The 24,165-nt window shown below is 48.9% G+C and overlaps 2 protein-coding genes across 3 annotated transcripts in view; one reads left to right on the forward strand and one right to left on the reverse strand.

The window, feature by feature from the left end:
* Positions 1-9,066, reverse strand: part of IKBKG (inhibitor of nuclear factor kappa B kinase regulatory subunit gamma) — a 48,736-nt gene extending 39,670 nt beyond the window's left edge. The window contains exon 1 of the mRNA XM_020975602.2: positions 9,048-9,066. The gene's annotated coding sequence lies outside the window, so the exon portion shown is untranslated. The remainder of the gene's footprint in view (positions 1-9,047) is intronic.
* Positions 540-23,002, forward strand: G6PD (glucose-6-phosphate dehydrogenase). 2 transcript variants are annotated; one of them, XM_020975605.2, is made up of 13 exons: positions 540-788; positions 2,338-2,465; positions 10,348-10,385; positions 10,505-10,613; positions 11,067-11,284; positions 12,175-12,333; positions 12,492-12,617; positions 14,440-14,533; positions 15,262-15,448; positions 18,357-18,592; positions 21,299-21,375; positions 22,292-22,384; positions 22,470-23,002. In XM_020975605.2, exons 1-13 carry the CDS (start codon positions 656-658, stop codon positions 22,558-22,560), a joined length of 1,689 nt encoding a protein of 562 aa, XP_020831264.1. In that variant the 5' UTR covers positions 540-655; the 3' UTR covers positions 22,561-23,002. The 2 variants fall into 2 exon arrangements, with proteins under 2 accessions (XP_020831264.1, XP_020831265.1); XM_020975606.2 differs by lacking the exon at positions 540-788 and adding an exon at positions 1,920-1,990.
* Positions 23,003-24,165: the final 1,163 nt, after the last annotated feature.

A 24,165-nucleotide genomic window follows, 5' to 3' on the forward strand; every position in this document is an offset into this window, starting at 1 on the left:
AGCAAAAGTGATAGCTTCAGAATCCCTCAGTCTGTCTCCGCCCTTCCTCTGGATGTCTCCAATCCCCAAGAGTGAGGACTGAACCAATAATGCCTTTGACGGGCGGGGGGCGGGGGGAATTTAACCTGCGCTTCCCGTTCCTGTCGTAGGAAGAAATCCCACGCACTAAGCTACTTTATAGAGCATCTACTTCCTCCTTCTATATTCGGAATGATCTCTTCTGTCACCTTTCTGTGCACTTTACCAGCTCCTCCCTCCCCCCCCCAGTCCGGCATCAGGAAAGGAGGAGTCAAGAGGAGGCTAGGAGGGGCGGAGTTCTTGAAAAAAATAATCAAAGGGGCGGAGCTTCCGGCTAGAGGTGGGGGACCTTTACTTGGAGAGAAGAACCGGGAGGTGTGGCTTAAGAGTGTGGCCTGAGAGGGGCGTGACCCTCGACAGCTCGGGAGGCGGAAGCTGCGAGCCCGGCAAGGCCACGTGGGGGTGGTAGCGTGCGACCTGGCTGAGGAGGCGGTCTGGCCCCGGGCTGAAGAGCTGAGGTGCAGTCCGCGAGGTCTGGATCGGAGCCAAATACGGGTCAAGGCGGAGGCGGAGCCTGGGCCCAGCGGGCGGGCTCCCAGACCGGCGGGGCCGGGCCAGGCCAAGCCAGGGGGCGGAGATGGGGAGTCGGGCGAGTGGAGCCGATCTGTGCTCGAGCAGACGAGGCTTTAACCCGAGTTCAGCCGCGGGCCCCGTCGTCGCCCTTCCTCTACCGGATCAGCAGCAGACACAGAACCCAGAGGCGAACACTGGTGAGGAAGCCACCCCCCCCCAAGGGGCCACCGCTGAGCCCCAACCTCCTCCATCCTCAGGCGCCTCCGCCACCGCCCTGCATCCTGGCCCCAATCCTGAGCTCTCCATCCCAATAGCCTTTTTCTTGAGTCTCTCTGAAGTTCCCACCTTCCCCTTAGTCAGGGCCTCACTATCCACAGGCTTTTTGATCCTCTTTCCCCAAGCATCCTCCTGTTTAGGAGGCTGTTTCTGCATTGATTGATTGCCTTCCTGTTCAGATATGGTATTATACTCCTTTCCCATCTCAGCCCTGGCCAGTCTTTTCTGTCCCCTGTAGGGGGCTTTAGCTTAGTGATGTGATCATCCTGACTCTTGAAAATACTTAGCCTTCTCTTCCTGCTTTCTGCTTCTTCTACCTACCAGGGAGAAACTCTAACCCTTCAGAGCCATCTGCTGAGGTAGATCAGATTCCACTAAGGTCCTAGTGAAGTTGAAGCAAGCCCCAACAGGTAGCAACCATGGAACCTGTGTCAGGGGGCAGGCTGAACTGCAGCTAACTGGATTCGGACCCTGGTGGTGGCACAACCCCTTTCAGGGAAGGTTGTCTTTTTGCTCTCGGTTCTTCCTTGAGACCTTTTAAAAACAAAACAATCACACACATGCAATAGTCTTCTTCCACTGGCCAGTGCCATGCTGATAAAGATGCAAGATAATGTTGCATCCGGAGAATTTTCCAAAGTAGTGACTGTGGGGACTAGGACAGGCCAGTTTTAGAAATAGGAGAGGCATCAGAAAAGGCCAAAGAGAAAAAACATTTTGTGCTTGATTATATGGCAAGAAATATCCAAGCTGGATGGAAATTTACAGATTTAGCCAGTCTAGCTACCTTAGAAGAGAAGCAATTTTAAATTCCAAGAGAAATAAACTTGTTTAGGGTCACAGACTATGACTAAGTCCGGACTAGGACCCATCATCTTCAAAGCCAGAGGATAAAGGAGCTAATTAGTATTCTACTCTGAGACTGGGACCCATTATCTTCAAAGCAGAAGATCAGTGAATTAATTAATGTTCCTGCTTAGGTCCCGATTTTCTAGTCTAGATTAACCCACACCTGTGCTCCTGCCCCTCAATCTAGGAAGACCTTGAACTAGAATCCTCAGATTGGAGGCTCCAGCTTGAACTCATTCTCCAAACATCCACTTTGGAAAGGAGGAAGAGACAGGTGGGAGAACAATTCTATCCCCAGGCTTGGCCCGTGGGTTTCATGACCAAACCTAGGATGTTTAAAATGGTCTTCATTGGTACAAAATATCACTGCTGGGAAGAGTCCTCAAGACGCTCTCAAGGCATCAAAAACCTAAGATTTTTTTATCCTTGAAAAAATCTGAGGGAACTCTTCTCCTAAACTTGGAACTGGTAATTGCTTCCTGCAAACACCACTTGAAACCTGGTCAGCCTGGGGAGTTCACTTGTCCCTTTTAAGGGGAGGGGCAATGACCTTCCACTTATCTCTTACTCTCAGAGTAAGAGCTCCCTCTCAGTCCTGCCTTCCTTCTTTCATTCATCTAGAAAACAGCATGTCGGAGCAAGTAGCCTTGAGCCGGACTCAGGTGTGTGGGATTCTCCGGGAAGAGCTGTACCAGGGTGATGCCTTCCACCAGTCAGACACACACATATTCATCATTATGGGAGCCTCGGTGAGTCTGGAGTCCCCACACCATCCTCCCACCTCTTGCCTGGACACAAAATGGTGTATGTAACATAAATGTGGCCTTTCAAAACAGGAAGGAACCTTAGAGGTCATCTGGACAGATCATTTAGGCACTCTGGGCCTTAGTTTCCTCTTCTGTAATATGAAAGAGCTTGGACTAACCCACATCCAGCTCCAAATTCTGTGATCCTAGTCTGAGCTTTTTAAAAGCCCAGAGAGGTGAGGTAACATTCTCCCAGTGACTCCAAAGGCCCAGTTCCTCCTGTTCTTCAGGCCTTCTGCTCATGGTTATTTCCATGCTACCTTGTTTCTCCAGATTTCGTGTCCTGGGGTCAGGGCAGTGATTATCACCCTCCTTTTATAGACGAGGAAAATAAAACCCAAAGAGCTAAAGCAATTTTTTTCCCTGCCTGGTGTCAGGAGCAAGTTAGTGGTAGTCAAGTTTCCAGCTTCCCAGGCTAGAGCTTTTTTTTTTTCCTCCCTCAAAATCAGGGTGGAGAGGGCAGCCTGTATGGAGGTTGATAAAGGGAGGGCCACTCCTTAAGGCTGGTGAGAATTTCTTAAGAACGAATGGTGTAGGAAAGGTCATGGGTCATTCTTGCTTATCTGCTGATTGATTATCTTTCTTATCTTTTTTATTTCTTTATCTAACCTGACTTAGTCATCTCCAGGCCTGGTTTGAATAGACTGATAAGGGGCTTCTTTGGGCCCCTTAGGGTTACCAAATACTCCACTCTTTCCCTCTGACCGAGCCCTGTGGCCCCAGTGATGTTTGAAGCCCTTCAAGGGAATGTCATCAAAGGCATGGTTTTCAGATCACAGTTAATTTCAATTTCGGTTTTGGTTGGTGTTGGTTTGTTTCTGGGGTGCTGGAAGGAATAGTGTTCTAAATTAACTGATTTGAGACTTGGAAGGAAAGCTTCACCCCTCCTCCAGAGGTTAGAGGCCCCTGTCCCCCAGTGCCCTCTTTACCAAGTACAGCCTGGCCAAGTTGCATTTAGAATTCAGGGTTTGGGCCTAAACTTGCACTTATCAGCCCAGACCTGCTCTAGGATCATTTGCTCTTCAAGTTTGGTAATGCCAGTTGGCATTTGGAGAGTGCTGCAAGGTTTGCCAAGCGCTGTTCTACCTTTGGCAGTGCTTCTGTGGGCCTCCTAACAATGCTGGCATTTCTGGTTGAGAAGGGAGCCTCTAACCTCTGATCCCAGAGCTGAGTAGTAAAGTCCTGAGGTGGAATTCAAACTCAGCTCTTTCCAAACCTAATCCTTCCTTTACAAGTGGTGTATCTCTTCAGCTCTGCCAATCTCCCAGGGACATTGGATCAGATGTAGAGAGTGCTTTGCCAGCCTTCAAGCATTATAGAAATGAGAGCTCTTCACTTGATCAGGCACGCTTGGACAAATCACTTCTCAATGGCTTCCGTTTCTGCCTCTGTCCAAAGGAAGGGCCTAGACTAAATGCAGTTGAGTCAAGTTATTGGGTGCTTGCTATGTATGGCTCTCCTGCTTCCCACACGGTGATGCAGCAGAATGCTGGGAGTCAGCCAGGGTGTTGGGGATGTTATACTCTAAATGACAGAGTGGCCTGGGGAATGGTGCTTCCTGAGAGCCATCTGTAGCTTATGGAGGGTACAGAGAGTGGAATGAGCTAGCAGAAGAGGGCAAGAGCAAAGAGAAGCCTTTCCTTCTCTCTCCCTGGCTTTCACCACACCCTTCTTGGCTTCCAGTACCTCCTTTGAGATAGGTCACTGTTTCCCAACCTTTGTCAGCCCAGGGTCTTGCTATCTACTGGCCCATTTCATATAAGTAAAATAACATTGTATAGATGGGAACCTCTGTAGTCCCAAAGGAATCCACTGAAAGCTCTCCGAGCAGCCCCAAAAGATCTCTTAAAGTTTATGCCCACAACTTTCCACTCCCAGGAGTGCTTTCATTCAAGGCTGCTTCAATTCTTCAGTCAACCAAGCAGTTATTAAGAGTCTATAGGATGTCAGACATATAGGGAATACGAGGGCAAAAGAGAACCAGTCCCTGTTCCCAGGGAGTTTAGGTGTGGGAAGACTCTGTGTGTGTGTGTGTGTGTGTGTGTGTGTGTACTGAATAAATACAAGGCAGTATAGGAAGGGGGGACCCTAAAAGTTGCGGGGATCAGGAAGGGATCCATGTAGAAGATGGTGTTTGGGCTGAGGCTTAAAGAAAGTAGAGAGTTCAACACAAAATATCTACAAGTCATTCATTATTGAGAAGGTGTGCCCAGGGCTAATATGATTGAAGGAGGGGTCCAGGGGATACCATGAAAGGGGAGGAAAAAGGAGACTAGAGACAGACACAGAAAGGATGGAACTCAAATGGATGATAGGAAGGAGCTGAGAGTGCCCTGATAAGCCTCAGGCTCAGAATCCCAGGATTCTGAGGGGACCTTTAGCTCTCTATGTGGCTGCCTTGTCCCTCCTTTTTGTTTTTGTAAACCCAGCATCTCTGATTATCAATCCCTAAGCAAAAACTAGAAAGTGAGGTAGCAGTCTCTGGTTCTGCAGGGTTGCTGAGGCAGGGATTGGTGACATCCTTACCAAATCTTGTTTTAAAAACATTTTGATTAGGAAGTGGGTGATCTGGTTTCCCAGTCTTCATCAGTGATTAGACCCAGAAAATTACACATGGGGAAAGAGGCTGCTAGAGGGAGGGAGGAAACAGAAAGTGGATATACTTTTGGTAAAATAGAGTTCCATGGGACTTAGTAGCTCAGGGTAGCGGTCTGCATTCTAGGCCAGGAAGGTCATGGACATTCAGCTACCATTTTTGTCACTAAGAAGTTAGGTTAGATTTGGCATCCTCTAAGAAGTCTGTGTGGGCAGCTAGGTGACTCAGTGGATAGAATGCCAGGCCTGGAGTCAGGAAGACATGAGTTCAAATCCGGCCTTAGACACTTACTAGCAGTATGACCGTGGGCATATCACTTGACCCTGTTTGCCTCAGTTTCTTCATCTGTAAAATGAACTGGAGAAGGAAATAGCAAACTACTCCAGTATCTCTGCCAAGAAAATCCTAAGGGGCAGCTAGGTGGCACAGTGGATAGAGCACCGGCCCTGAAGTCAGGAGTATCTGAGTTCAAATCTGGCCTCAGACACATAATACTCACTAGCTGTGTGACTCTGGGCAAGTCACTTAACCCCAATTGCCTCACTAAAAAAAAAAAATCCTAAATGGGGTTGTTGTGGTTTGCGGTGCTAGGAACCCTGAAATACAAGAGTACAGGGTGGGTCTGCCTCAAAAGAATTTGACCACTCAAGCCTTCCAGTCAAAGTAGTGAGTTTATTATGACACCAATAGAAGCAAGTGAGATTCTAAAATTCTTCACAATTTAATGAGTGTAAGATTGGCACTTTTATATAGAAAAAGACTGGGAAGATCTAGATGGGATTAAGGAGTGGCAAGAAGCCTGGGGTGGGCCAGGTGCAGAAAATGAAAGGAGTTAAGTGGTCTGGGCCACCATGAAAGGACAGTTAAAAGGATTATTGAGTGTCGAGGTAGAAATGTGTGGGAAAGTTCAGGGATAAAGACATGGTCTTTTCCTTTTGGGGTACAGGTCCCATCCCCCTTCAGGGTCACATAGAATCAGGCATGATTGAACAAAGTCTAAGAAGTCAGGGGACTGGAGTCATTTTACAGAAAGAGTTCCCTCCAAAGGAAGTCATAAGGTTTTGTGCTTGCAGAAATAAACCTTGTTCCAGACTCTTGGCCTCCAGAAACTCTGGATTCAGGTCTTTGGGCAATAAGACCTGAGTCCGGAAGTGAACAGTCAGGAAACAAGGTCCAGCAGGGGGCCAAGAGCTAAGATGAAGCCTTAATGGAGAGCCCACCCTTCTGGCCTCAGGTGAGGACCTAGGAGTGCACCTCCAAAGGAATACACCTTAGCCTAATTGGAAATGAGCATAGAAATACCTGAAACTTCTCTGGAGATGGGGTAGGCAACCCAGTGACCAGGGAAAGTTCTCACTCTCACTAGCTGTGGGGCTGAGGCAAATCCCTCCCTGGCCTTTAGTTTCTTCCTCCATAAAGTACCTTCTTTGGGCTAGGTGATCCCCCAGATCCCCCAAGGCCTGCTCAAGCTTGCAGTCCTGTGGTGGGGTAACCACACTTTGGTACAATCGGCAGGTTGGAGTGCTCCCTGCATTTCTGCAGCTAAGAAGTTCCTGTTAGGGTGGGGCAGATCTTTAAAGCACTGGCTGAAACCCAGGCTGAGTGGGGGTTGGGTAGAAAAGGATGGCTTCCTCTTTCCTCCTTACCAGGTTTTTCAGTGGTTTACAGATTTTGACTTCTCCACCTTCTACCCCATTACCTCCCCACCTGGGGAGATCTGCTGGCTCACATGCCCTCCCTGGGAGCTCCAAGGCAGAAAACCTGTTCTTGACCTCCTGGAGGTCACATTTAGAGGCTTCCCAAGAGGAAGTTTGGCCACCCTACAAATCTGCTAGCATTGAAGTGCCTATTGCATGTGAGGCATTGAGACAATGATGAATTGAATGAAACAATCCCTACTTCCATTGTAATGGGGGAGACAAGAATTTACACAAGCATACTCTACAGCTTAAATGTAAAGAGATAAATATATAGTAGTCAAATGGAGGGGGATGGGGGCTAGAGGGAAGGCACAAGCATTTGGGGAGAACCAGAAAAGCCGTATGTACCGAGGTGGTAGTCTAGCTGCTTGGCAAAGAGGGAAGGGGTCCAAGGATAGAGGTGAGGTGGCACAAGCGGGTCACCATGATGGGAAGTGCCCAGGCCAGTGATTTGGCTGGATCACTGGGCAGCAGTGTGGAGAATGAGCTGGAATGGCAGAGAGAGGCAGAGGCAGGCAGGCCTGGGAGACCAACTAGCAGCTTGTTGGAATATATGAGGGAAGAGACATTCAGAAGTTAGTTAGCAAAGGCAAAATTTGGCAACTGCTTGGCTGTGTGGGGGTTAGGGAGGCAAGGATGACCCTGAGATTGTGAACCTGGGAGACCGAAGGGAGGGAAGGAAGGAAGGGGAATAAGCATTTATATAGCACCTACTGTGTGCCAGGCTCTGTGCTAAGCACCTTTCATAAAGGGAATCTCATTTGATAAGATTGGAAGGATGGTGGTGCTGTGAAAAGAATGAGGGAAACTCAGAAGACGGGAGGGCACAAGAGAAAAGATGAGTTCTCTTTTGGACGGGGTACACTGCCAAGAAGAGTGCCTTCAATCGGATGTTTATTTTTGACTTTCTATGATGTTTATGCTGTATGTTTGCCCTAGTGCCCCACATCTCATTGATCTCCACAGCCCTCTGAGGGAGGGATAATGTGGGCATGTGTGTGGGTAGTATTACCCCGTTAGACAGAGGAGGATTAAGTGACTTGCCCATGAGTCATTGGCCAGCCCTGACAGAAATCAGACTCTTTCAGACCCAGGCCCCCTGGCCCCAAGCGTACAGCTCTTTCACCTATATCAGTACTTTTAGTAAGTAAGGTAAACTGATGGCGCCATGGGCTCTGCTAACAGGCAGGCAGTCATTTCTGGGGCATGGGGGTGGGGGGAGTGGGGTAGGGGGAAATCTTGCTTTCTGGTCCTTGGTGGAACAGGTCTGTTGGGTTGCTGATGGGCCAGCCCCAGGGTGTGGATGGGGAGGGTGTGGTCACCAAGCCCCAGAGGAGCCAGGCTTGAGCCATACCTCTTCCCTGCCCTCTCCCTCCTTTGGCCTGTCTCCTTCCCCAAGGAGCTGTCCCAGGCTAACTCCACCTAGCCCCAGTTCATCTGGCTGCACCTCTGCTTGATACAGATAGGCCTCATCCTTCTTCCAAGGGTCCCCCAAGAATATGGGCGACAGTAGTGGGGCGGCCTGCCATCCAGGAAGTTACCTCTCCCTTCTGTTCCTCTTTCCCCTCACCCTGCTTGGGCAATCCTAAATGGTCTACTCTGGCCATTGGGCAGTCTGCTGTACTTCTTCCTTGCCCAAGGTTCTAGGTTTTCCCTTGCCCCAGACTTGGTCAAGAGTCAGAAAGGGCCAGGTTTTTTTTAGCTCACAGATTGATGGTTCACAGATTTTTTTTTTTAGCTCACATAGAAAGCTCACAGAGGGACCTTAGTCCAACCCCTACATTTTGCAGCTGAGGAAACTAAGGTAGCAAGTGAGAGCTGGGATTCAAACCCAGGGCCTTTCCAAACCTGGCACTCTATTCATTGTACTGCTCTTTCATTGTCTTTTAAGGGAGACTCTGAGTATTAGAGGCAGGGAAAGAAAGAGAGACAGGGAGAGCCAGAGACAGACAGGAAGAGAGATAGACAAGGCATGAACATGCATGTGGACTACCCAGACCAGAAGGGAGAAGACCTTTCTTGGCTATGTGACTTTGGACAAGCTGTTACCTCTCTGGGCCATGGGAGGCTTTGGACCAGCTTCTCCTGGAAGATCCTTCTAGCTCTCAGTCTGAGCTCAGAATTCTTGTCTGCTACCTCACCCCCTGCACCCCCTAGCCCCTTTGCTGAAGTCATTTCTGCTTTGTCATAGTGACATTGAGGTAACTCTCCCGACTTGCAATGACTCACCTTTCTCTCCTCCAAAGTCTTCGGCCCTGAGCTTGCTGAGGGAGGTGCCTCTGCTGTTTGCTTTTAGCAAATCCCGCCCTCTTCCCAGTTCCCAGCATTCAAAGCTGGCCGGCTCAGGAGAGAGGCCAGCTGAGCCTGAGCCAAGTCTGCTCTGTGCAAACAATTCAGCAGAATCCCCACCCACCCAATCACCCGGCAGAGCTCTTACTGGGCCCCACGAAGATTGGCTGAGGTCACCTCATTGGAAGAGGCCTGCCCCTCGCCCCCATCCCCTCATCCTAAGGTTGGATCCTCCCAGAGTTGGCTGTCATGTCAAGGATACGAGTTGGCTGTCATGTCAAGGATACCCTAGAGAGAACAGAAGTCTGAAGCTGACCTCCCCCTGGGCTCCTGAACCCCGATGGGCTAGGGCCCTGCCCAGCAGTTTCTCATGCAAAGAGTACAAGTCAAGAGAGGTCGTGAGTGGGAGAGCAAGAACAAGAACTGGCCCCCACAATCCTCATCTGGAAGGGACCTTTAGAGATCGATCACCTGGTCCAATTCCCTCATTTGACAGATGGGGAAAACAGAGGCTTAAGCTACTGCCATTATAGCCTTGTGCCTCTCTCCCCAATAGGAACTGCAGCCCTTTGAAGTGGGCCTGGTGGAGTAGAAACCCAATACATTGCAAAGACAGCTGTATTAGGGCAGTTCCTAGAGGGAGGGAGTTCCAGGGTCCAGGCAGAATTTGATTGTAATTGAATACTTCCTGTGACTGGAAAGATTTCTTCTCCCCAATTTGGAGGCCTCTCCCCATGAGGCTGACTATAGGATGTCAGTGCAGGGAAGGGCTGCCTACCCATGTGGATCCAGCTACTAACCAAGGGAAGACCTTCATCTACCTTTCAGAGCCTACACCTTTTACCCCTCACTTAAGACTTGCTTTCAGTGGGAGATTCAGAAGGGTGTTGAGGAGAGATCTTGGTAGTCCCTTACTGAGTATGGTCTGGGCCTTGGCTTCCTCATCTGTAACATGAAGGGACAACTAGTCCATGTTCTCCAAGGTCTCTGCCAGCTCCATTTCCTCAGGACTTCCCCTTAAGGCATGGCAGATACCCCAGTGGGTAGCATAGACAGAATGACGTCCTGGCATGGCCAAGAGCCTCAGCTAACAAAGAAAACGAGGCTGGGACATTGGATCATAGGGAGCCAGTAGCCTTCTGGGGAATGAACAACTGAGTTGGCAGCACTTAGAAAAGAAGGAAGGACTCCCATTTTGCTGTAGCCCTCCCTGACCAGCCCCATCTTCTTGTTTCTTCAGGGTGACTTAGCAAAGAAGAAAATCTATCCTACGATCTGGTAAGTTTTCTCTGTGCCAACTCTCTCAGCTTGAGTCAGAGGAGGGCAAGACTGGGCAGTTGGGGGAGGGCCACGCCAGCCTAGCCCTGCCAATCCCCAGCCTGCGCCCCTTCTTCTAGGTGGCTGTTCCGTGACGGGCTCCTCCCTGAAGATACCTTCATTGTGGGCTATGCCCGCTCAAACCTCACTGTGGATGACATCCGAAAGCAAAGCGAGCCCTATTTTAAGGTGGGGCCCTAGGCCTGGGAGTCACTGTCCACCTTGGGCAAGTCACTTCCCCTTCTGAGGCCTCAGTTTCCTTCTCTGGAAAATGAGGAGCGTGGATTCAATATAGCCTCATTAAGTCCCTTCCAGCCTGGTCAGGGATCTTCTAACCTGGAATCTGTGGGGGGAGGGGGAGCCTCCCCCCCAATTAGTTCTCCTCTTCCAGCCCACTGCCCCCATCCCTTCCTGCCCTCTTCCTTCTTGTACTCTTAGCACCATCTGGGTCTTGGGTGAGTTCCTTCTGGAGGGGTGTGACCTTATAATAGTTAGGTGATGGAGCATGGTGGAAAGAGCTCCTCCTTTGAACCCCCAGTTCCATCCCTACCCTCCTGGGTTCCCCTTTCTGGGCTGAGCTTGATACCCTGAATCTCTCTGACAAAGGTAAGTGCCGTGATTTCTTGTCTTTGTGTTCCCTAGGCCACTCCAAACGAGAAGCTGAAGCTGGAGGAGTTCTTCTCTCGAAATTCCTATGTGTCAGGCCAGTATGATGAGCCGGCCTCCTTTCATCGTCTCAATGCCCACATGAACTCCCTGCATCATGGGCCACAGGCCAACCGCCTCTTCTACCTAGCCTTGCCACCCACTGTCTATGAAGCTGTCACTAAGAACATCAAAGACATTTGCATGAGCCAGGTGTAAGAGTCCCCCATGTCTCCCCAGGCACAGCCCCCACCTCCCCTCAAGGCAGCAGAATGCCTCTTTTGGGAGAAGAGTCATGTCCCATTGCCCTATGGAATGGTCTGTGGGAAGGCCCACAGAGCTTAACACTAGGTTCTGATGGGCAAGCAAGAAGAACAAGGAGGTGGGGAAGGGAATTCAGCACGGGTTAAAAAGGAGACTCCCCAGTTTCCCTGAAGAGAGACAGCCCCTTAACCTCCTGTTCTTGTTGTTCCATCATTTCAGTCATGATTTGGGATTTTCTTGGTAGAGGTATTGGAGTGGTTTACATTTCCTTCTCCAGCTCATTTTACAGATGAGCAAACTGAGGCAGACAGGGTTAAGTGACTTGCCCAGGGTCACACAGCTAGTGAGTGTCTGAGGCTGGATTTGAGCTCAGGATGATGAGTCTTCTGACTTCACGCTTGGTGCTTTATCCAGTATAGCACCACCTAGCTGCCCCTCTAAACTTCTAGCCTTGTCCTTACTAGACCTAGCCTGGCCTGGGAGGCTCCCACCTCACCCCACCCCCACCCCCACTTTTGGGGAAGTAGTCCATTTCTGAGAAAGAGCCCTGGATTTTAATCCAGGCCCTGTTCTCCCTATTATTCACTGGCCATGGGACCTTGGACAAATCTCTCCCCATCTCTGGGCCTCAGTTTTCTCCTTTGTGACATGAGGGAGTCAAACTAGATGACCACTGAAGGCCTTTCCAGCTCTTGAGTCCAGGACTTCACAAGCCAGAGTCTCTCCTGTCTTAGGAGATCATTTCTGAGTCAGAAGGATGCTCAGGGGTGGGGGTTTATTGGGTGCACAACCACAAGGGGATGAGTGGCCTTGGGCTCTGGTTCCCTTTCTTCCTGACCAGAGGCTGGAACCGAGTCATCGTGGAGAAACCTTTTGGAAAGGATCTTCAGAGCTCTGACAAGCTGTCAAACCACATTTCCTCGCTCTTCCATGAGGACCAGATCTATCGGATCGATCACTACCTGGGCAAGGAGATGGTGCAGAACCTCATGGTGCTAAGGTGAGTAGACATCCCAGCCCAGCAGGGCTAGGCCCAAGAGAAACCCTGCCTGGCTCTGGTGAAAAGGCCCTAAGCATCAAGGTTCAGCAGTGGCGGAGGGATGAGGCTGGCCTGGCACTCGTCCCTGTAGCTCACTCTCTTCTTCCTTCTCTCCCCAGATTTGGCAATAGGATCTTTGGACCAATCTGGAATCGAGACAACATTGCCTGTGTCATCTTTACCTTCAAGGAACCTTTTGGCACTCTGGGCCGAGGCGGTTATTTTGATGAGTTTGGGATCATTCGGTGAGAGCCGAGGGCAGGGCAGGGCTTCCCTAGAGGATGCGGCTGCTGCTGCTTTGGCTACTTTTCCTTTGGGAACTCCCTCAAAGAGGAGGGCGCCTCCTCCAGCTTTTTTTGTTCTTTGCAAGAGGATCTGAGTTTGCTCTGATTGGTCCCAGGGGGCAAAAGAGGAGCCACAAATGCAAGTTACAAAGATGCCAGTTTTCCTTCATGTAGGAGGAGGGAGTAGGATGTTTCAAATCGTGCCTCTGCCCCTTGCGCCACCCACTCTCCTCTGTAAAATGCGGGGGTGACTCCTGGGGACCTTTCTAGCCCTAAATCTGTGATCCTAAGACCCCTCCCAACCCCCAGTGGAGTGTCTGGTCACTTCTGCCTAACAACAAACAATGGAATGGCTAGCTAGTGTGCTCCCCATCCCAGCAAGTGTTCCAGCAGAGGCTGGCAGAGGAGCTGAAAAAGGGATTCCTTCCTGTGCAGAGCAGAAGGTTGGAGACCAGCTAACCTCCAAGGCCTCTTCCAACCAGCTGTGGGATTCTTAGAGCAAGAGAGTAGGGCTAGCCTTGGACTCCTGGATTCAAGTTCTGCTTCCGACACATACAGGCTGTGGGACATGCCCCAAGCAGCTAATACCCACAGACTAGAAGTTACAGGCAGTTGTTTGTTCATTGGCAAAGGGAGTTGGCACATCAGGAGTCCCCTGTACAGTTGAAAATCACAGGTCTGGGGGCAGCTAGGTGGCACAGTGGATAGAGCACCGGCCCTGAAGTCAGGAGGACCTGAGTTCAAATTCGGCCTCAGACCGAACACTTGACACTTACTAGCTGTGTGACCCTGGGCAAGTCACTTAACCCCAATTGCCTTTAAAAAAGAAAATGAAAGAAAAGAAAATCACAGGTCTGAACCCAAAGACAGGAGGAAAGAATCTTGGGAAATATCCTGAGGGAAGATCAGTAGAGATGGTGGAGAGGCCAATAGGGCCTGCAGCAAGATACAGGAGAGGAGGTTGGGATCTTCTGGCCTTAAGAAGGCACAGGATGGGAGGAGGTTGGTAATAGCAGGCTTCTGACATTCGAGGTATGCAAGATTCTACACAGGGTTCCTGTGCCCAACTAGGAACACCTTTCCCAAGAACAGAGCAGAGAGCAAAGGGCTCGAAACTGCACTTGTTACAATTTCACTTGAATACAAGAATAGGACAGGACAGAGGGTGGCTGGGGTAACTTCTGCAGTCCCATTCATGCTTCTGTGGTCTAGAAGCTCTTTGGATTGGTTGAGTCCATGGGGAAGCTGCCCAGGTTTTGGGGGGTGGGGAACAGGCAAGATTCGTGAAAGCAAGTGGGCAGGAAGTGGGCCTTAATGAATTACAGGGACTTCAATGGCCATCTAGTTGAACCCATCTTCAAAAAGGAATGCCTACTCTAGTGTATTCATCAAGTGGCCACCTTCAGGCCTTGGCCTGAAGACCTCTCATATCCCATCCCATCCCCCTATGCCCCCCCCCCAGCTGAAGCAGCCCATTCCCCTGGAGGGTGGCTTTCACCAGTGGGAAGGTTTTCCTTCCAGCAAGTTGCCTTGGCACCTTCTCCTGCTTCTGTCTTCTGGTGCCAAGCAGACTGAGGCTCGTCCCTCTTCCACAAAAGAGCCTGAAGGTAGCTTTCCCATTTCTTCTGAGCCTTCTCTAGGCTAAATGTGCCCAGTGTCTTCACCTTACATGGTATAGTTGCCCTGCTTGCCCTCCTTCAATTCTTTCTCTCCTTGCTCCACATGTCCAGTCCTAGAGGTTTGGGTCTGAGATTCACACCAGACCTCCTCTCTGCCCCCACAGAGACGTGATGCAGAACCACCTCTTGCAGATGCTTTGCCTAGTGGCCATGGAAAAGCCCGCCTCCACCAACTCTAATGACGTCCGGGATGAAAAGGTCTCCCCTTGCTTCGAAGCTGCCCTGGGTGGCTCACCTGAGTGGGTTCTGGGGGTGCTGACTCCTAGGCTGAGTTAGGCTGGAGAGATAGACCACACTTGGGATGGATGCCAGGAATACTACCCACAGGAAGAAATTCGTACCTTCCAGTCGAGAGCTGGTCCCAAGGAGGAGCAGGCTTTCCCAACTCGGTAGAAAAAAATCTGACAGTTTACTGCCTCTGAGAAGAGTGGGGCATGGACAGCACCATCACCCCTCCTCCCTGGGCCTCAGTTTACTCCTCTGTAAAATTAGAGGCGTGGCATAGATGAGCCCTAAGGTCCTATCTCTCTATGATCCTATGGCTAAAGTGCCCTGTGGCATTTGAATCGGTGAGGCGGCAGGCTGACTTCCTCTTGTGACACTGAGCTGGAAGGAAGCATCATGTGTCTAACAGCAGAGGCCTGCAAAGCCAGGGTCATGGAGTGGGGGTGGGGGGGGGGGGGTGAGGTATCCTCCTCTATGCCACCCAAGGCTCCCAAGCCTATTGATTCATGTGGCCTGCAGACTGGAGAGCCAGGCTTCTGGGACCAGTTGGGTTTGCCCACAGTACCCAGCGTCCCCTTGAGCTCCAGTGTCTCTCTCTCTGTCCCTTGTCCCATCTCTCATCATGCTTTGGCCCTTGCCTCCCACCTTGGGCCTGGTGTTTAGCCAACTCAGCTCACCACCCCTTCTCTCTACTTTCCCAGGTAAAGATCCTGAAGTGTATCTCAGAGGTGAGAACAACTGATGTGGTCTTGGGCCAGTATGTGGGGAACCCAGATGGAGAAGGGGAAGCCACCAAAGGCTATCTGGATGACCCCACAGTGCCCCAGGGCTCCACCACTGCTACCTTTGCTGCTGCAGTCCTCTATGTGGAAAATGAAAGATGGGACGGTAGGCTCTGTTCTCTGATTTTATGATCCACAACAAATATTTATTGAATGGCCACTGTGCCAAGCTTGGACCTTAGAGGTCACTTCTAGCTCTGTGAGTTTATGGTTCCATTTTTTCCTCTGCCCTACTTTCACCTGGTCTTTCTGGGATTCCAAGTTGGGCCAGTGGCTTCCCTTATCATAATCCTCTGAGCCCTGCCCAAGATGCAAACAAGTCTCCTTTTCCCCTTGGCTGAGTTGAGACAAAATCAAAATGTGTACAGAAGTTTTCCTTAAGAAACTAGGGGGAAAGAGCATGTCATTTTTTGGAGCATTTTAAAAAAATTTATTTAGTATTTTATGTTTTCCCAATTACATGTAAAAACAATTTTTAACATTTGTTTTTAAAACTTTGAGTTCCAAATTCTCTCCCTTCCTCCCTCCCCACCCACCTCATTGAGAAGGCAAGCAATTTGATATGGGTTATACATGTGTAGTCATGCAAAACACTTCCATAATAGTCATGTTGTGAAAGAAAACATAGACCAAAAAAAAAACAACCTCAAGAAAGTTAAAAAAAGTATGCTTCAGTCTGCATTTAGTCAGTTCTTTGGGGATGGATAGCATTTTTCATCATGAAGCCTTCAGAGTTGTCTTAGATCATTGTATTGCTGAGAATAGCTAAGTCATTCACAGCTGATCATCTCATAATATTGCTGTTACTTTGTACACAGTACATTTCACTTTGGAGCAACCCATGCAAGTCTTTCCAGGTTTTTCTGAGAGGATCCTGCTAATCATTTCTTATAGTACAGTAGTATTCCATCATAATCGCATGCTAAAACTGGTTCAGCTATTCCCCAATTGATGGGCATTCCCTCAGCTTCTAATTCTTTACCCCCAGAAAAGAGCTGCTATAAATATTTTTGTACATATAGGTCCTTTTCCTTTTTTTTGATCTCTTGGGATACAGACCTTGTAGTGGTATTGCTAAGTCAAAGAGTATGCACAGTTTTATAGCTCTTTGGGCATAGTTCCAAATTGCTGTAAAGAATAATTGAATCAGTTCATACCTCCACCAACAGTTTATTAATGTTATCATTTTTATCACATCCCCTCCAACATTTGTCATTCTCCTTTTCTGTCCTATTAGCCAATCAAATAGGTATGAGGTAGTACCTCAGAATTGTTTCAATTTGCATTTCTCCAATCAATAGCAACTTAGAGCACCTTCTCATATGGCTATAGATAGCTTTGATTACTTCATTTGCAAACTGTTCATATCTCTTGATCATTTATCAATTGGGGAAAGGCTCCTGTTTTTATAAATTTGATTTAGTTCTCCATGTATTTGAGAAATTAGGCCTATATCCGAGAAACTTGAAGAGCATGTCATTTTAAAGATAGAAACAAAATGCAGATTTTCTCTCCTTATGTAACTAAGCTTTGGCCACAGATGGCCTCATAGCCTAACCTACTTCCTGTTCCTCTCTCAGCCCTGCCCAGGGGCCCTTTCCTTAAACTATTCCCCTTTCAGTCCTTGGCCCATGTGACAAAGTGAATCAGCACTTCTTAATATCCTTCAAGCAAACATGTTCCAATTACACGTTAAAAAATTAATCATTTTTTTAAAATTTTGAGTTCCATGCCCAAAGGGCTACAAAAATGTGCATACCCTTTGATCCAGCAATAGCACTTCTAGGGCTACATCCCAAAGAGATCAAACAAATGGGAAAAGGACCCACATGTACAAAAATATTCATAGCAGCTCTTTTTGTGGTGGCAAAGAATTGGAAATTGAGAGGATGCCCATCAATTGGGGAGTGGCTGAGCAAGTTGTGGTATATGAATGTAATGGAATACTATTGTGCTATAAGAAATAATGAACAGGTTGACTTCAGAAAAACCTGGAAAGACTTATATGGTCTGATGCTGAGTGAAGTGAGCAGAACCAAGAGGACTTTGTACACAATAACAGCCATGTTATGCAATGACTAAGATTGTTAAGCTGAATCCTTCTCAGCATTACGAGGATCTAAGACATCTCCAGAGGCCTCGGGGTGGAAAATGCTGTCCACATCCAAAGAAAGAACTATGGAAGTCGAATCGCTATCACTTATTTTTACCTTCTGTTGAGTTTTGTTTCATCTTTCTGATGGTTCCTCCTATTGGTTTTAATTTTTACTTACAACTTCACTAATGTGAAAATATGTTTAATGGGTATGTAAATATAAAGCCTATATCAAGATTGTGCGCCATCTTGGGGAGGGTGGGGGGAAGGAAGGGGGAGAAAAATTTTCAACTCAAAAGCATATGGAAGTGATTGTTGATAAATCAAACTAAATTAATAAAAAAAACAAAACAAAAATAAATAAATAAATGAAATTTTGAGTTCCAAATTCTCTCCCCCTCCTTGAGAAGGCAAGCAGTTTGATATGGATTGTAGATGTGAAGTCATATGCATGATATTCTGATGAACTTGCCCTTTCCCTCCCCAGAAAACCAACCCTGTCACTGCCTAGAGGGCAGTGATAGAGAGGTCCCCAAACATGCTGCTCCTTAGCTGTGGGTCCCTTCTCTCTCACTTAAGGAGGTTGAATTAGATGATCATTCAGGATACTAACGCCCAGTTGAATGGAAGCTCCCTGAGGCTAGGGACTGGTTCATTTTTTATATTTGCATACCCAGCACCTAGCATGCAGTAGGCATTTAATTAATGTTTGTTAAACTTCATCAAATGCCTGTTGTGCTAGGCAATGAGAATACAGAGGGTCCTGACCCTCCTACCTAGGAGATGGCCCAGCCCGCCAGGCTGGGAAGGCCATAGAGAATGGCTGACAATCGGTGTGACGGTGGAAGCCACTCTGAAAAGCAGTTGATCCTGCCAGATTCAATGGCCTCCTTTTCTCTGTCTCTGCTCTCTGCCCCAGGAGTCCCCTTTATTCTCCGCTGCGGAAAGGCCCTGAATGAACGCAAAGCAGAGGTGCGGCTACAGTTCCAGGATGTGGCTGGTGACATCTTCCAGCGCCAGTGTAAACGAAATGAGCTGGTGATCCGCGTGCAGCCCAATGAAGCTGTCTACACCAAGATGATGACCAAGAAGCCAGGGATGTTCTTCAACCCTGAAGAGTCTGAGCTGGACCTGACCTATGGCAACAGATATAAAGTAAGCTGATCCTGAGTTGCCCAGCCTGGGGCCAGGTGTAGGGGGGAGCTGGCCGGGAACCCAAGCATTAGCCTAGCAACCACTGTGGGCCAAATGTGTGACAAGGATGAGGATGACTCTGGGATGAGGGAGAGTGATACAAATGCCAAGGAGAGGGCCAGGCCAAGTACTCTTAGATGTTTAAGGAGGGAGAAGGTTCTGATAGAGCCTCTGAATTGAACCTTGAAGAAAAGGTATTTCAGCAGTGTTCCAGTTTGGTTTTTAGTGGGGAATAGTGAGATGAAGCTAAAAGTAGGCTATCACCAGATTGGGAAAGGCCTTGAGTTGGGAGGTTGGGCGCTCAGTAGACACTGACACGTTTTGTTTGTTTTTTAAGAGGAGTGAGGGGACCCTAATGGTGTGTAAGGGAGTTTACTTGGGCTTCAGCATGGAGCATGGCGAGATGAACAGTTAGGAGGCTCTTGATAGAACTGAACTAAGGTGGTCATGGTGTGAATATAGAGGAGAGTGGGGCATGGTGAGGTTCAGGAGGACTAGCACCTCTGGTGTGAGGGCTTACTAAAGCCCTTTTCAAGCTGCTCATTCACTTTTGGTATCCACCTGGCACCCAACCCTCACCTGTGGCTCCAAGAAGCTGTAGCATGTGCAGTGGCCACACCCATATAAAACTATCAGCAGATGGGTAAACCAGGTTAAGGGTAACTGAAGGGCCTCAAACCTCTCAGTGAGTTAGGGGGGTGTCTATCCCAAGCATATAAAGACTTCCCCTGGCAGAATGAGTGGATGAGAACAGTTTGTTCCAACAGGCCATGAAGGCGGCTGAAGCAGGCACTGTGGAATGCTTAGAGCTTGGTTAGATATCTAAGACACCAAGGTCATCTACTGCATCCTGAGCTATCACCAGTGATTTTGACTTTTGTCTTGCCACTGGACTTCAATGACTTTAGACGAGAGAGTGAGGACAATGACTTTGTGCAACTCTGCCTCACTTAAATCCAACTCACACACAAATCAAGACATCACCCAATATGATGTCATTGGTCCTCTTTGAAAACAAAGGACAAATAACAGTAGAGAAGATATGAGAGACAGCAGAGGAAGGAACAGCAAATAGGACATGGCACCTTGGTAGCAAGAGAGAGAGGAGTCAGGTATGGCTATTGTTACGGTCAGGATTAAAGTAAACTGAGGCACAAAGTTCTACACACTTTCAACATATTGGTAAGGCTAGCAGTTACCAATAAAAGCAGTCTTTAGCTCTTCAGCAAGACGCCAAAAGACCAAGAATGAGGTAGACAGGTCATTTTTTTCTTTTTTTTAAAATAAATTTATTTATTTTAGTTTTCAACGTTTACTTCCACAAGATTTTGAATTCCATATTTTCACCCCAACTTGCCCCTCCCCCCACCCCAAGATGACATGCATTCTGAATACCCCTTCCCCTAGTCTGCCCTCCCTTCTATCTCTCCCCTCCTTCTCTTATCCCCTTCCCCTTCTGTTTTCCTGTAGACAGATCATTTTTGCAGACAAAAGGAAGAGCATCCAAAAACTAGGTGGGAAAACAGTATGATTGGTTCCAAAGCTTGTAGTATCATAGGAATGAGGAGCAATATGATTGGCTGGAAATTGGTAATGAGGGGCTAGCAACAACCCCTCCTTCCATCCTGTTGCTAAGAAATATTCATCATTGGAGTCTACCTGTAACAACAGTTTAGCAATAATGGACCAAACTGCCTGGCATTCATCTTCATCTTTCAAGGACAACAAATTTCCTTGACATGAGAATAGAACAGTGATTAGCAGGAGAACTGAACTTTTGAACTTCGTCAGAGACGATGAGTAATTTCTAAGGAAGCTGAATTTCCAAACTTAACTCTGAAACAAATGAAACATGACTTTGGCAGTTACAAAAATGTTGGCATTGATACAAGATAGAATCCATTTGATTTTCTCAATTTTTACTCTGAGATTACCAGCCTGGGCTGTTGGTGCCCTTAGTAGAATTGTGGAGGAAGGGAAAGGCAAAGATTGGAAAGAAGGAGATGTTCTTGTGCCAACTGAGGGGGAGAGGGTGACAATGAAAGTCAGCCAACAAGCAGAGCACAGGGATGGCCAGGCAGCTGCAAGAGCTGAGCCTAGCTGAGATTAGCTGCCAAAATGTGGCAGGGCTCCCTGACAGCATGATTCCAGAGCTTATTCCAGCTTCATCCAGAAACTAAAGCAGAGGAAGGAAGTCAAGCCAGATGGTAGGAGCTCCCCGGGGGGAAGGATTGCAAGGGAGACATGGCAGAAAGTCAGAAGCTAATTGAGGCTCAAAAATAGAGGATGGGGAGCAGCATTCACAGAGCCTGACCAAAAAGCTCTAGCACAGACAGGGAAGTCAGAACCAGTTTTACATCGGTTGGGAGGAACCCAGAGCACACAGGCAGTGATGCTGAGGGCCAGAGAGGGAGGGATGAAGATAGGAGGAAGGAGGCAAGGAGGAAAGGCAACTTTCCTGAGACTTGACAGTCCTTGTGTGGACCAGCTTAGAACCTCACCCCCACAGTACTTAAGTAATAAATGTGTGGAATGAGTGAAAAAATGGATGAAGGAATGGACAGAAGGGAAGGGAGCAAGGGAACCAAAGCAGGCTTGGCTGCTCCCTGCCTGGCTTCCCCATTGTAGTACTTTCTTTCATCTTATTTACCCCTTCTGGCCTTGCAGAATGTGAAGCTGCCCGATGCTTATGAGCGCCTTATCCTGGACGTCTTCTGTGGGAGCCAGATGCACTTTGTGCGCAGGTGAGGGATGCCTTGGAGTGGTGGGGGTCTAGACCACTTCTGCTCCCCATTCTCCTCCAGGACAGAAGGAAAGTGGCTGGATTTGGGACTGAAGGATCTGGATTCAAATCCCATCTCCGGGATCTGGAACAAGTCACTTGTCTGGTCTGTGTCCTCCCCTTAGATGGCCTCTAGAATCCCATGATCCTTCAGTAGCCTCATCCTGGAAAGCCTTAAGGCCTAGTGAGGGAAGAGGGAGAGAAAGATGACTTTGCCTAATTCCCCCTCCCATGGCATGGCAAGACCTACCCCAGGTCCCAGGGGCTTTGTTTCTTAGCTAGAGAGATTTGGCCAAGCTGCTGCTTAAAAAGCATCCCTCCCTTCTCCCTCAAATCTGAAAGTTGGCAGGGGTTGTTTGGCGTGTTTTGGCTTGGAGGATAGCGGAGGGCCAATTTCTACACTAGCAGGGCCTGGGGATTAGAAGAGACTACAGAAAGACTCTTCTCTTGCCTCTGTCTCTTCTTTCTCCCTTCTCTCTGCCACCTCCTCCATGCCCCAGAGGAATAGGAGACCTGAATTCTCCTCATGGTTCTGCCATCACTAACCCACTGTTGTGACCTTGATCTTGTGAACCGTTTGTCTCTCTGGGCCTCAGTTTTCTACTTTGTAAAATTGTCCACAGCTTGCCCATCTCCTCCCCTGGCCTTCCTCCCCTCTCCTGTTCCTCACTGCCATTTCTTTCTCTTACCCTCCACGATCCTTGGCCCTATGGGGAGTTTCAGCAGCTGCTGCCTCTTGGATGCCCAAGCTTCCTGAGTCCCCTCTTGGGGCTTATCCAGCTCTGTACCCCACATGATGAGGCCCATCTGGGTGCTTCCTCTCTCTCTCTCTCTCTCTCTCTCTCTCTCTCTCTCTCTCTCTCTCTCTCTCCCTCCAGTGATGAGCTTCGGGAAGCCTGGAGGATCTTTACACCCCTGCTGCACCACATCGAGAGGGAGAAGACCCAGCCCATTGCCTATGTCTATGGCAGGTGAGATGGGTGCCTTCAGGGGTGTCCACAACACTCCCAGCAGCTGAGGGCACAGTCCCATTTTGCCCTTGTGTTTGTTTCACAGCCGAGGCCCTCCTGAAGCGGATGAACTGATGAAGAGAGTGGGCTTTCAGTATGAGGGCACCTACAAGTGGGTAAACCCCCACAAGCTCTGAGGCAGCCTGGCAGCCCGCTAGCCGCCTCCCCCTTGTTCCCCATCCCCAGTCTCCATGCTCATCATCTCAGCACATTGGCTTCACTTCGGGTCTGTCTGTCCTCTCTCTCTCTGCCCATCCCCTGTTCATGTTCTACTCACCTAACAACTCTTGGGACCACGGGACCATGGGACCAGGAGCCCAGCCTTGGGGGAGAGGGAGGGCTGCACTGAGAGATTCCCTGGCTCTCTCTACTCCCAGCAGCCCGGGGGACCTGGCCACCACCTCCTCAGCCAGCCCTGTTTACAGCTGCATGGGATCTGCCATTCAGCAGCTACCAGACATGCTTCCACCTGCTTGAGCTCCCAGAGCCAGCTACATTCCAATAGCAGCCGCTGAAGGTGGCCTTTGTTTCCCTTCAAGACTGCGGCTTTATGAATACAGAGAATTACCAGTCTCCCCATGTGCATGGTGTGACTGCTTCTGTGTCCATCCTGTGCGTTGAAAGAGTGGAAGCCCAAAGCTGCCTTAGCTTCATCTTGGGCTTTACGCTGCAGAAAGCCTAAGCATCCCACCTTTCTCATGCAGAAGAGGGGATTGCTAACAGATACACATGAAGCCCCTCCTGGCTTCTCCCCACTGGCTATTTAGGATTCGTGGCACCATCTTTGAGAAGGGACCATTTACCATTCCCACCCTGGAGTGAGATGGGCAGCCCACTCCATTCCAGTGTGGGAATGCCTTGGACCCCAGTGAATGGATCCTTCAGCTATGGAGACTAGCTGCCTCCTAGTAGCTCACCTCCTGTGGATCCCATCACCCTGTGTGAGGGACAGGACTGACAAAAGCTAACAGAGAGCCCATAAAAAGAGGACTTAGGCCCAGGCACAAGTCCTTGGGGCTTGAAAGAAGACAATCCAAGGCTATCTTGCTTATTGCAGTGGGGATTGGCCATGCAGGGCTTGGCAGGTTCCCCCCTCATCTCGGGCTTTAGGGCCAGAAAGCAAGGGCTTGAGTGGAGAATGGAGATGCCACATGCACATAACTCTCTTAAAAAGGTTAGAAAGGCAGGACAGATGATAGGAGCTGGATGGGCTAGCTCAGGGAAAAGCTTTTTGGAAGTAGAAGCCCTTATTTCCCCACTAGAACGAGCCAGGGTTGAAGGAGAGAGTGAATGAAAGAAAAAGTATCATCTCATGTGCCAAGCACCATGCTAAGCTTCTAGGGACATAGGAAATGAGACAATCCCTGTTCTCCAGATGCTCTGATCTATTAAGGAGAGATTAAACAGGCAGATACAGCAAGAGCCCAGTGGTATGGAGCACCCAGCTGCAGGGTGGCTAACTGCCAGGCTAACAACGTTCAGAGGGGGACACAGCCCAGCAGATGCGTGGAGAGGGGATGGGTGCCAGCATCAAGGCTCCTGGAATAATGAGGAGTGCAGGTAGAGGAAGAAATAATAGCAGAGGGTAGGAAAAAAGAAGTAAGGAAGGAGCAGACATGGCATATTTCATTCTGGATGGCTTCAATCTTCAGGAAACAGTCTGGGTCATTTGCTTTCAGTATAGGGTTTGAAAGAGAAAAAAATGTGGAACAGGTGTCATAGAGAAATAAGATTAAGAGTTG

This window comes from Phascolarctos cinereus, unplaced genomic scaffold (assembly GCF_003287225.1).
Source record: "Phascolarctos cinereus isolate Bilbo 61053 unplaced genomic scaffold, phaCin_HiC Scaffold_8;HRSCAF=390, whole genome shotgun sequence".
Classification (NCBI taxonomy): Eukaryota; Metazoa; Chordata; class Mammalia; order Diprotodontia; family Phascolarctidae; genus Phascolarctos; species Phascolarctos cinereus.

Bases quoted from the DNA above. Each gene is read 5' to 3' on its own strand.
- G6PD (XM_020975605.2), top strand. From the start codon at position 656: ATGGGGAGTCGGGCGAGTGGAGCCGATCTGTGCTCGAGCAGACGAGGC. The intron at 2,466-10,347 runs GTGAGTCTGGAG...TTGTTTCTTCAG, and splicing joins TCATCATTATGGGAGCCTCG to GGTGACTTAGCAAAGAAGAA. The intron at 10,386-10,504 runs GTAAGTTTTCTC...CCCTTCTTCTAG, and splicing joins AAAATCTATCCTACGATCTG to GTGGCTGTTCCGTGACGGGC.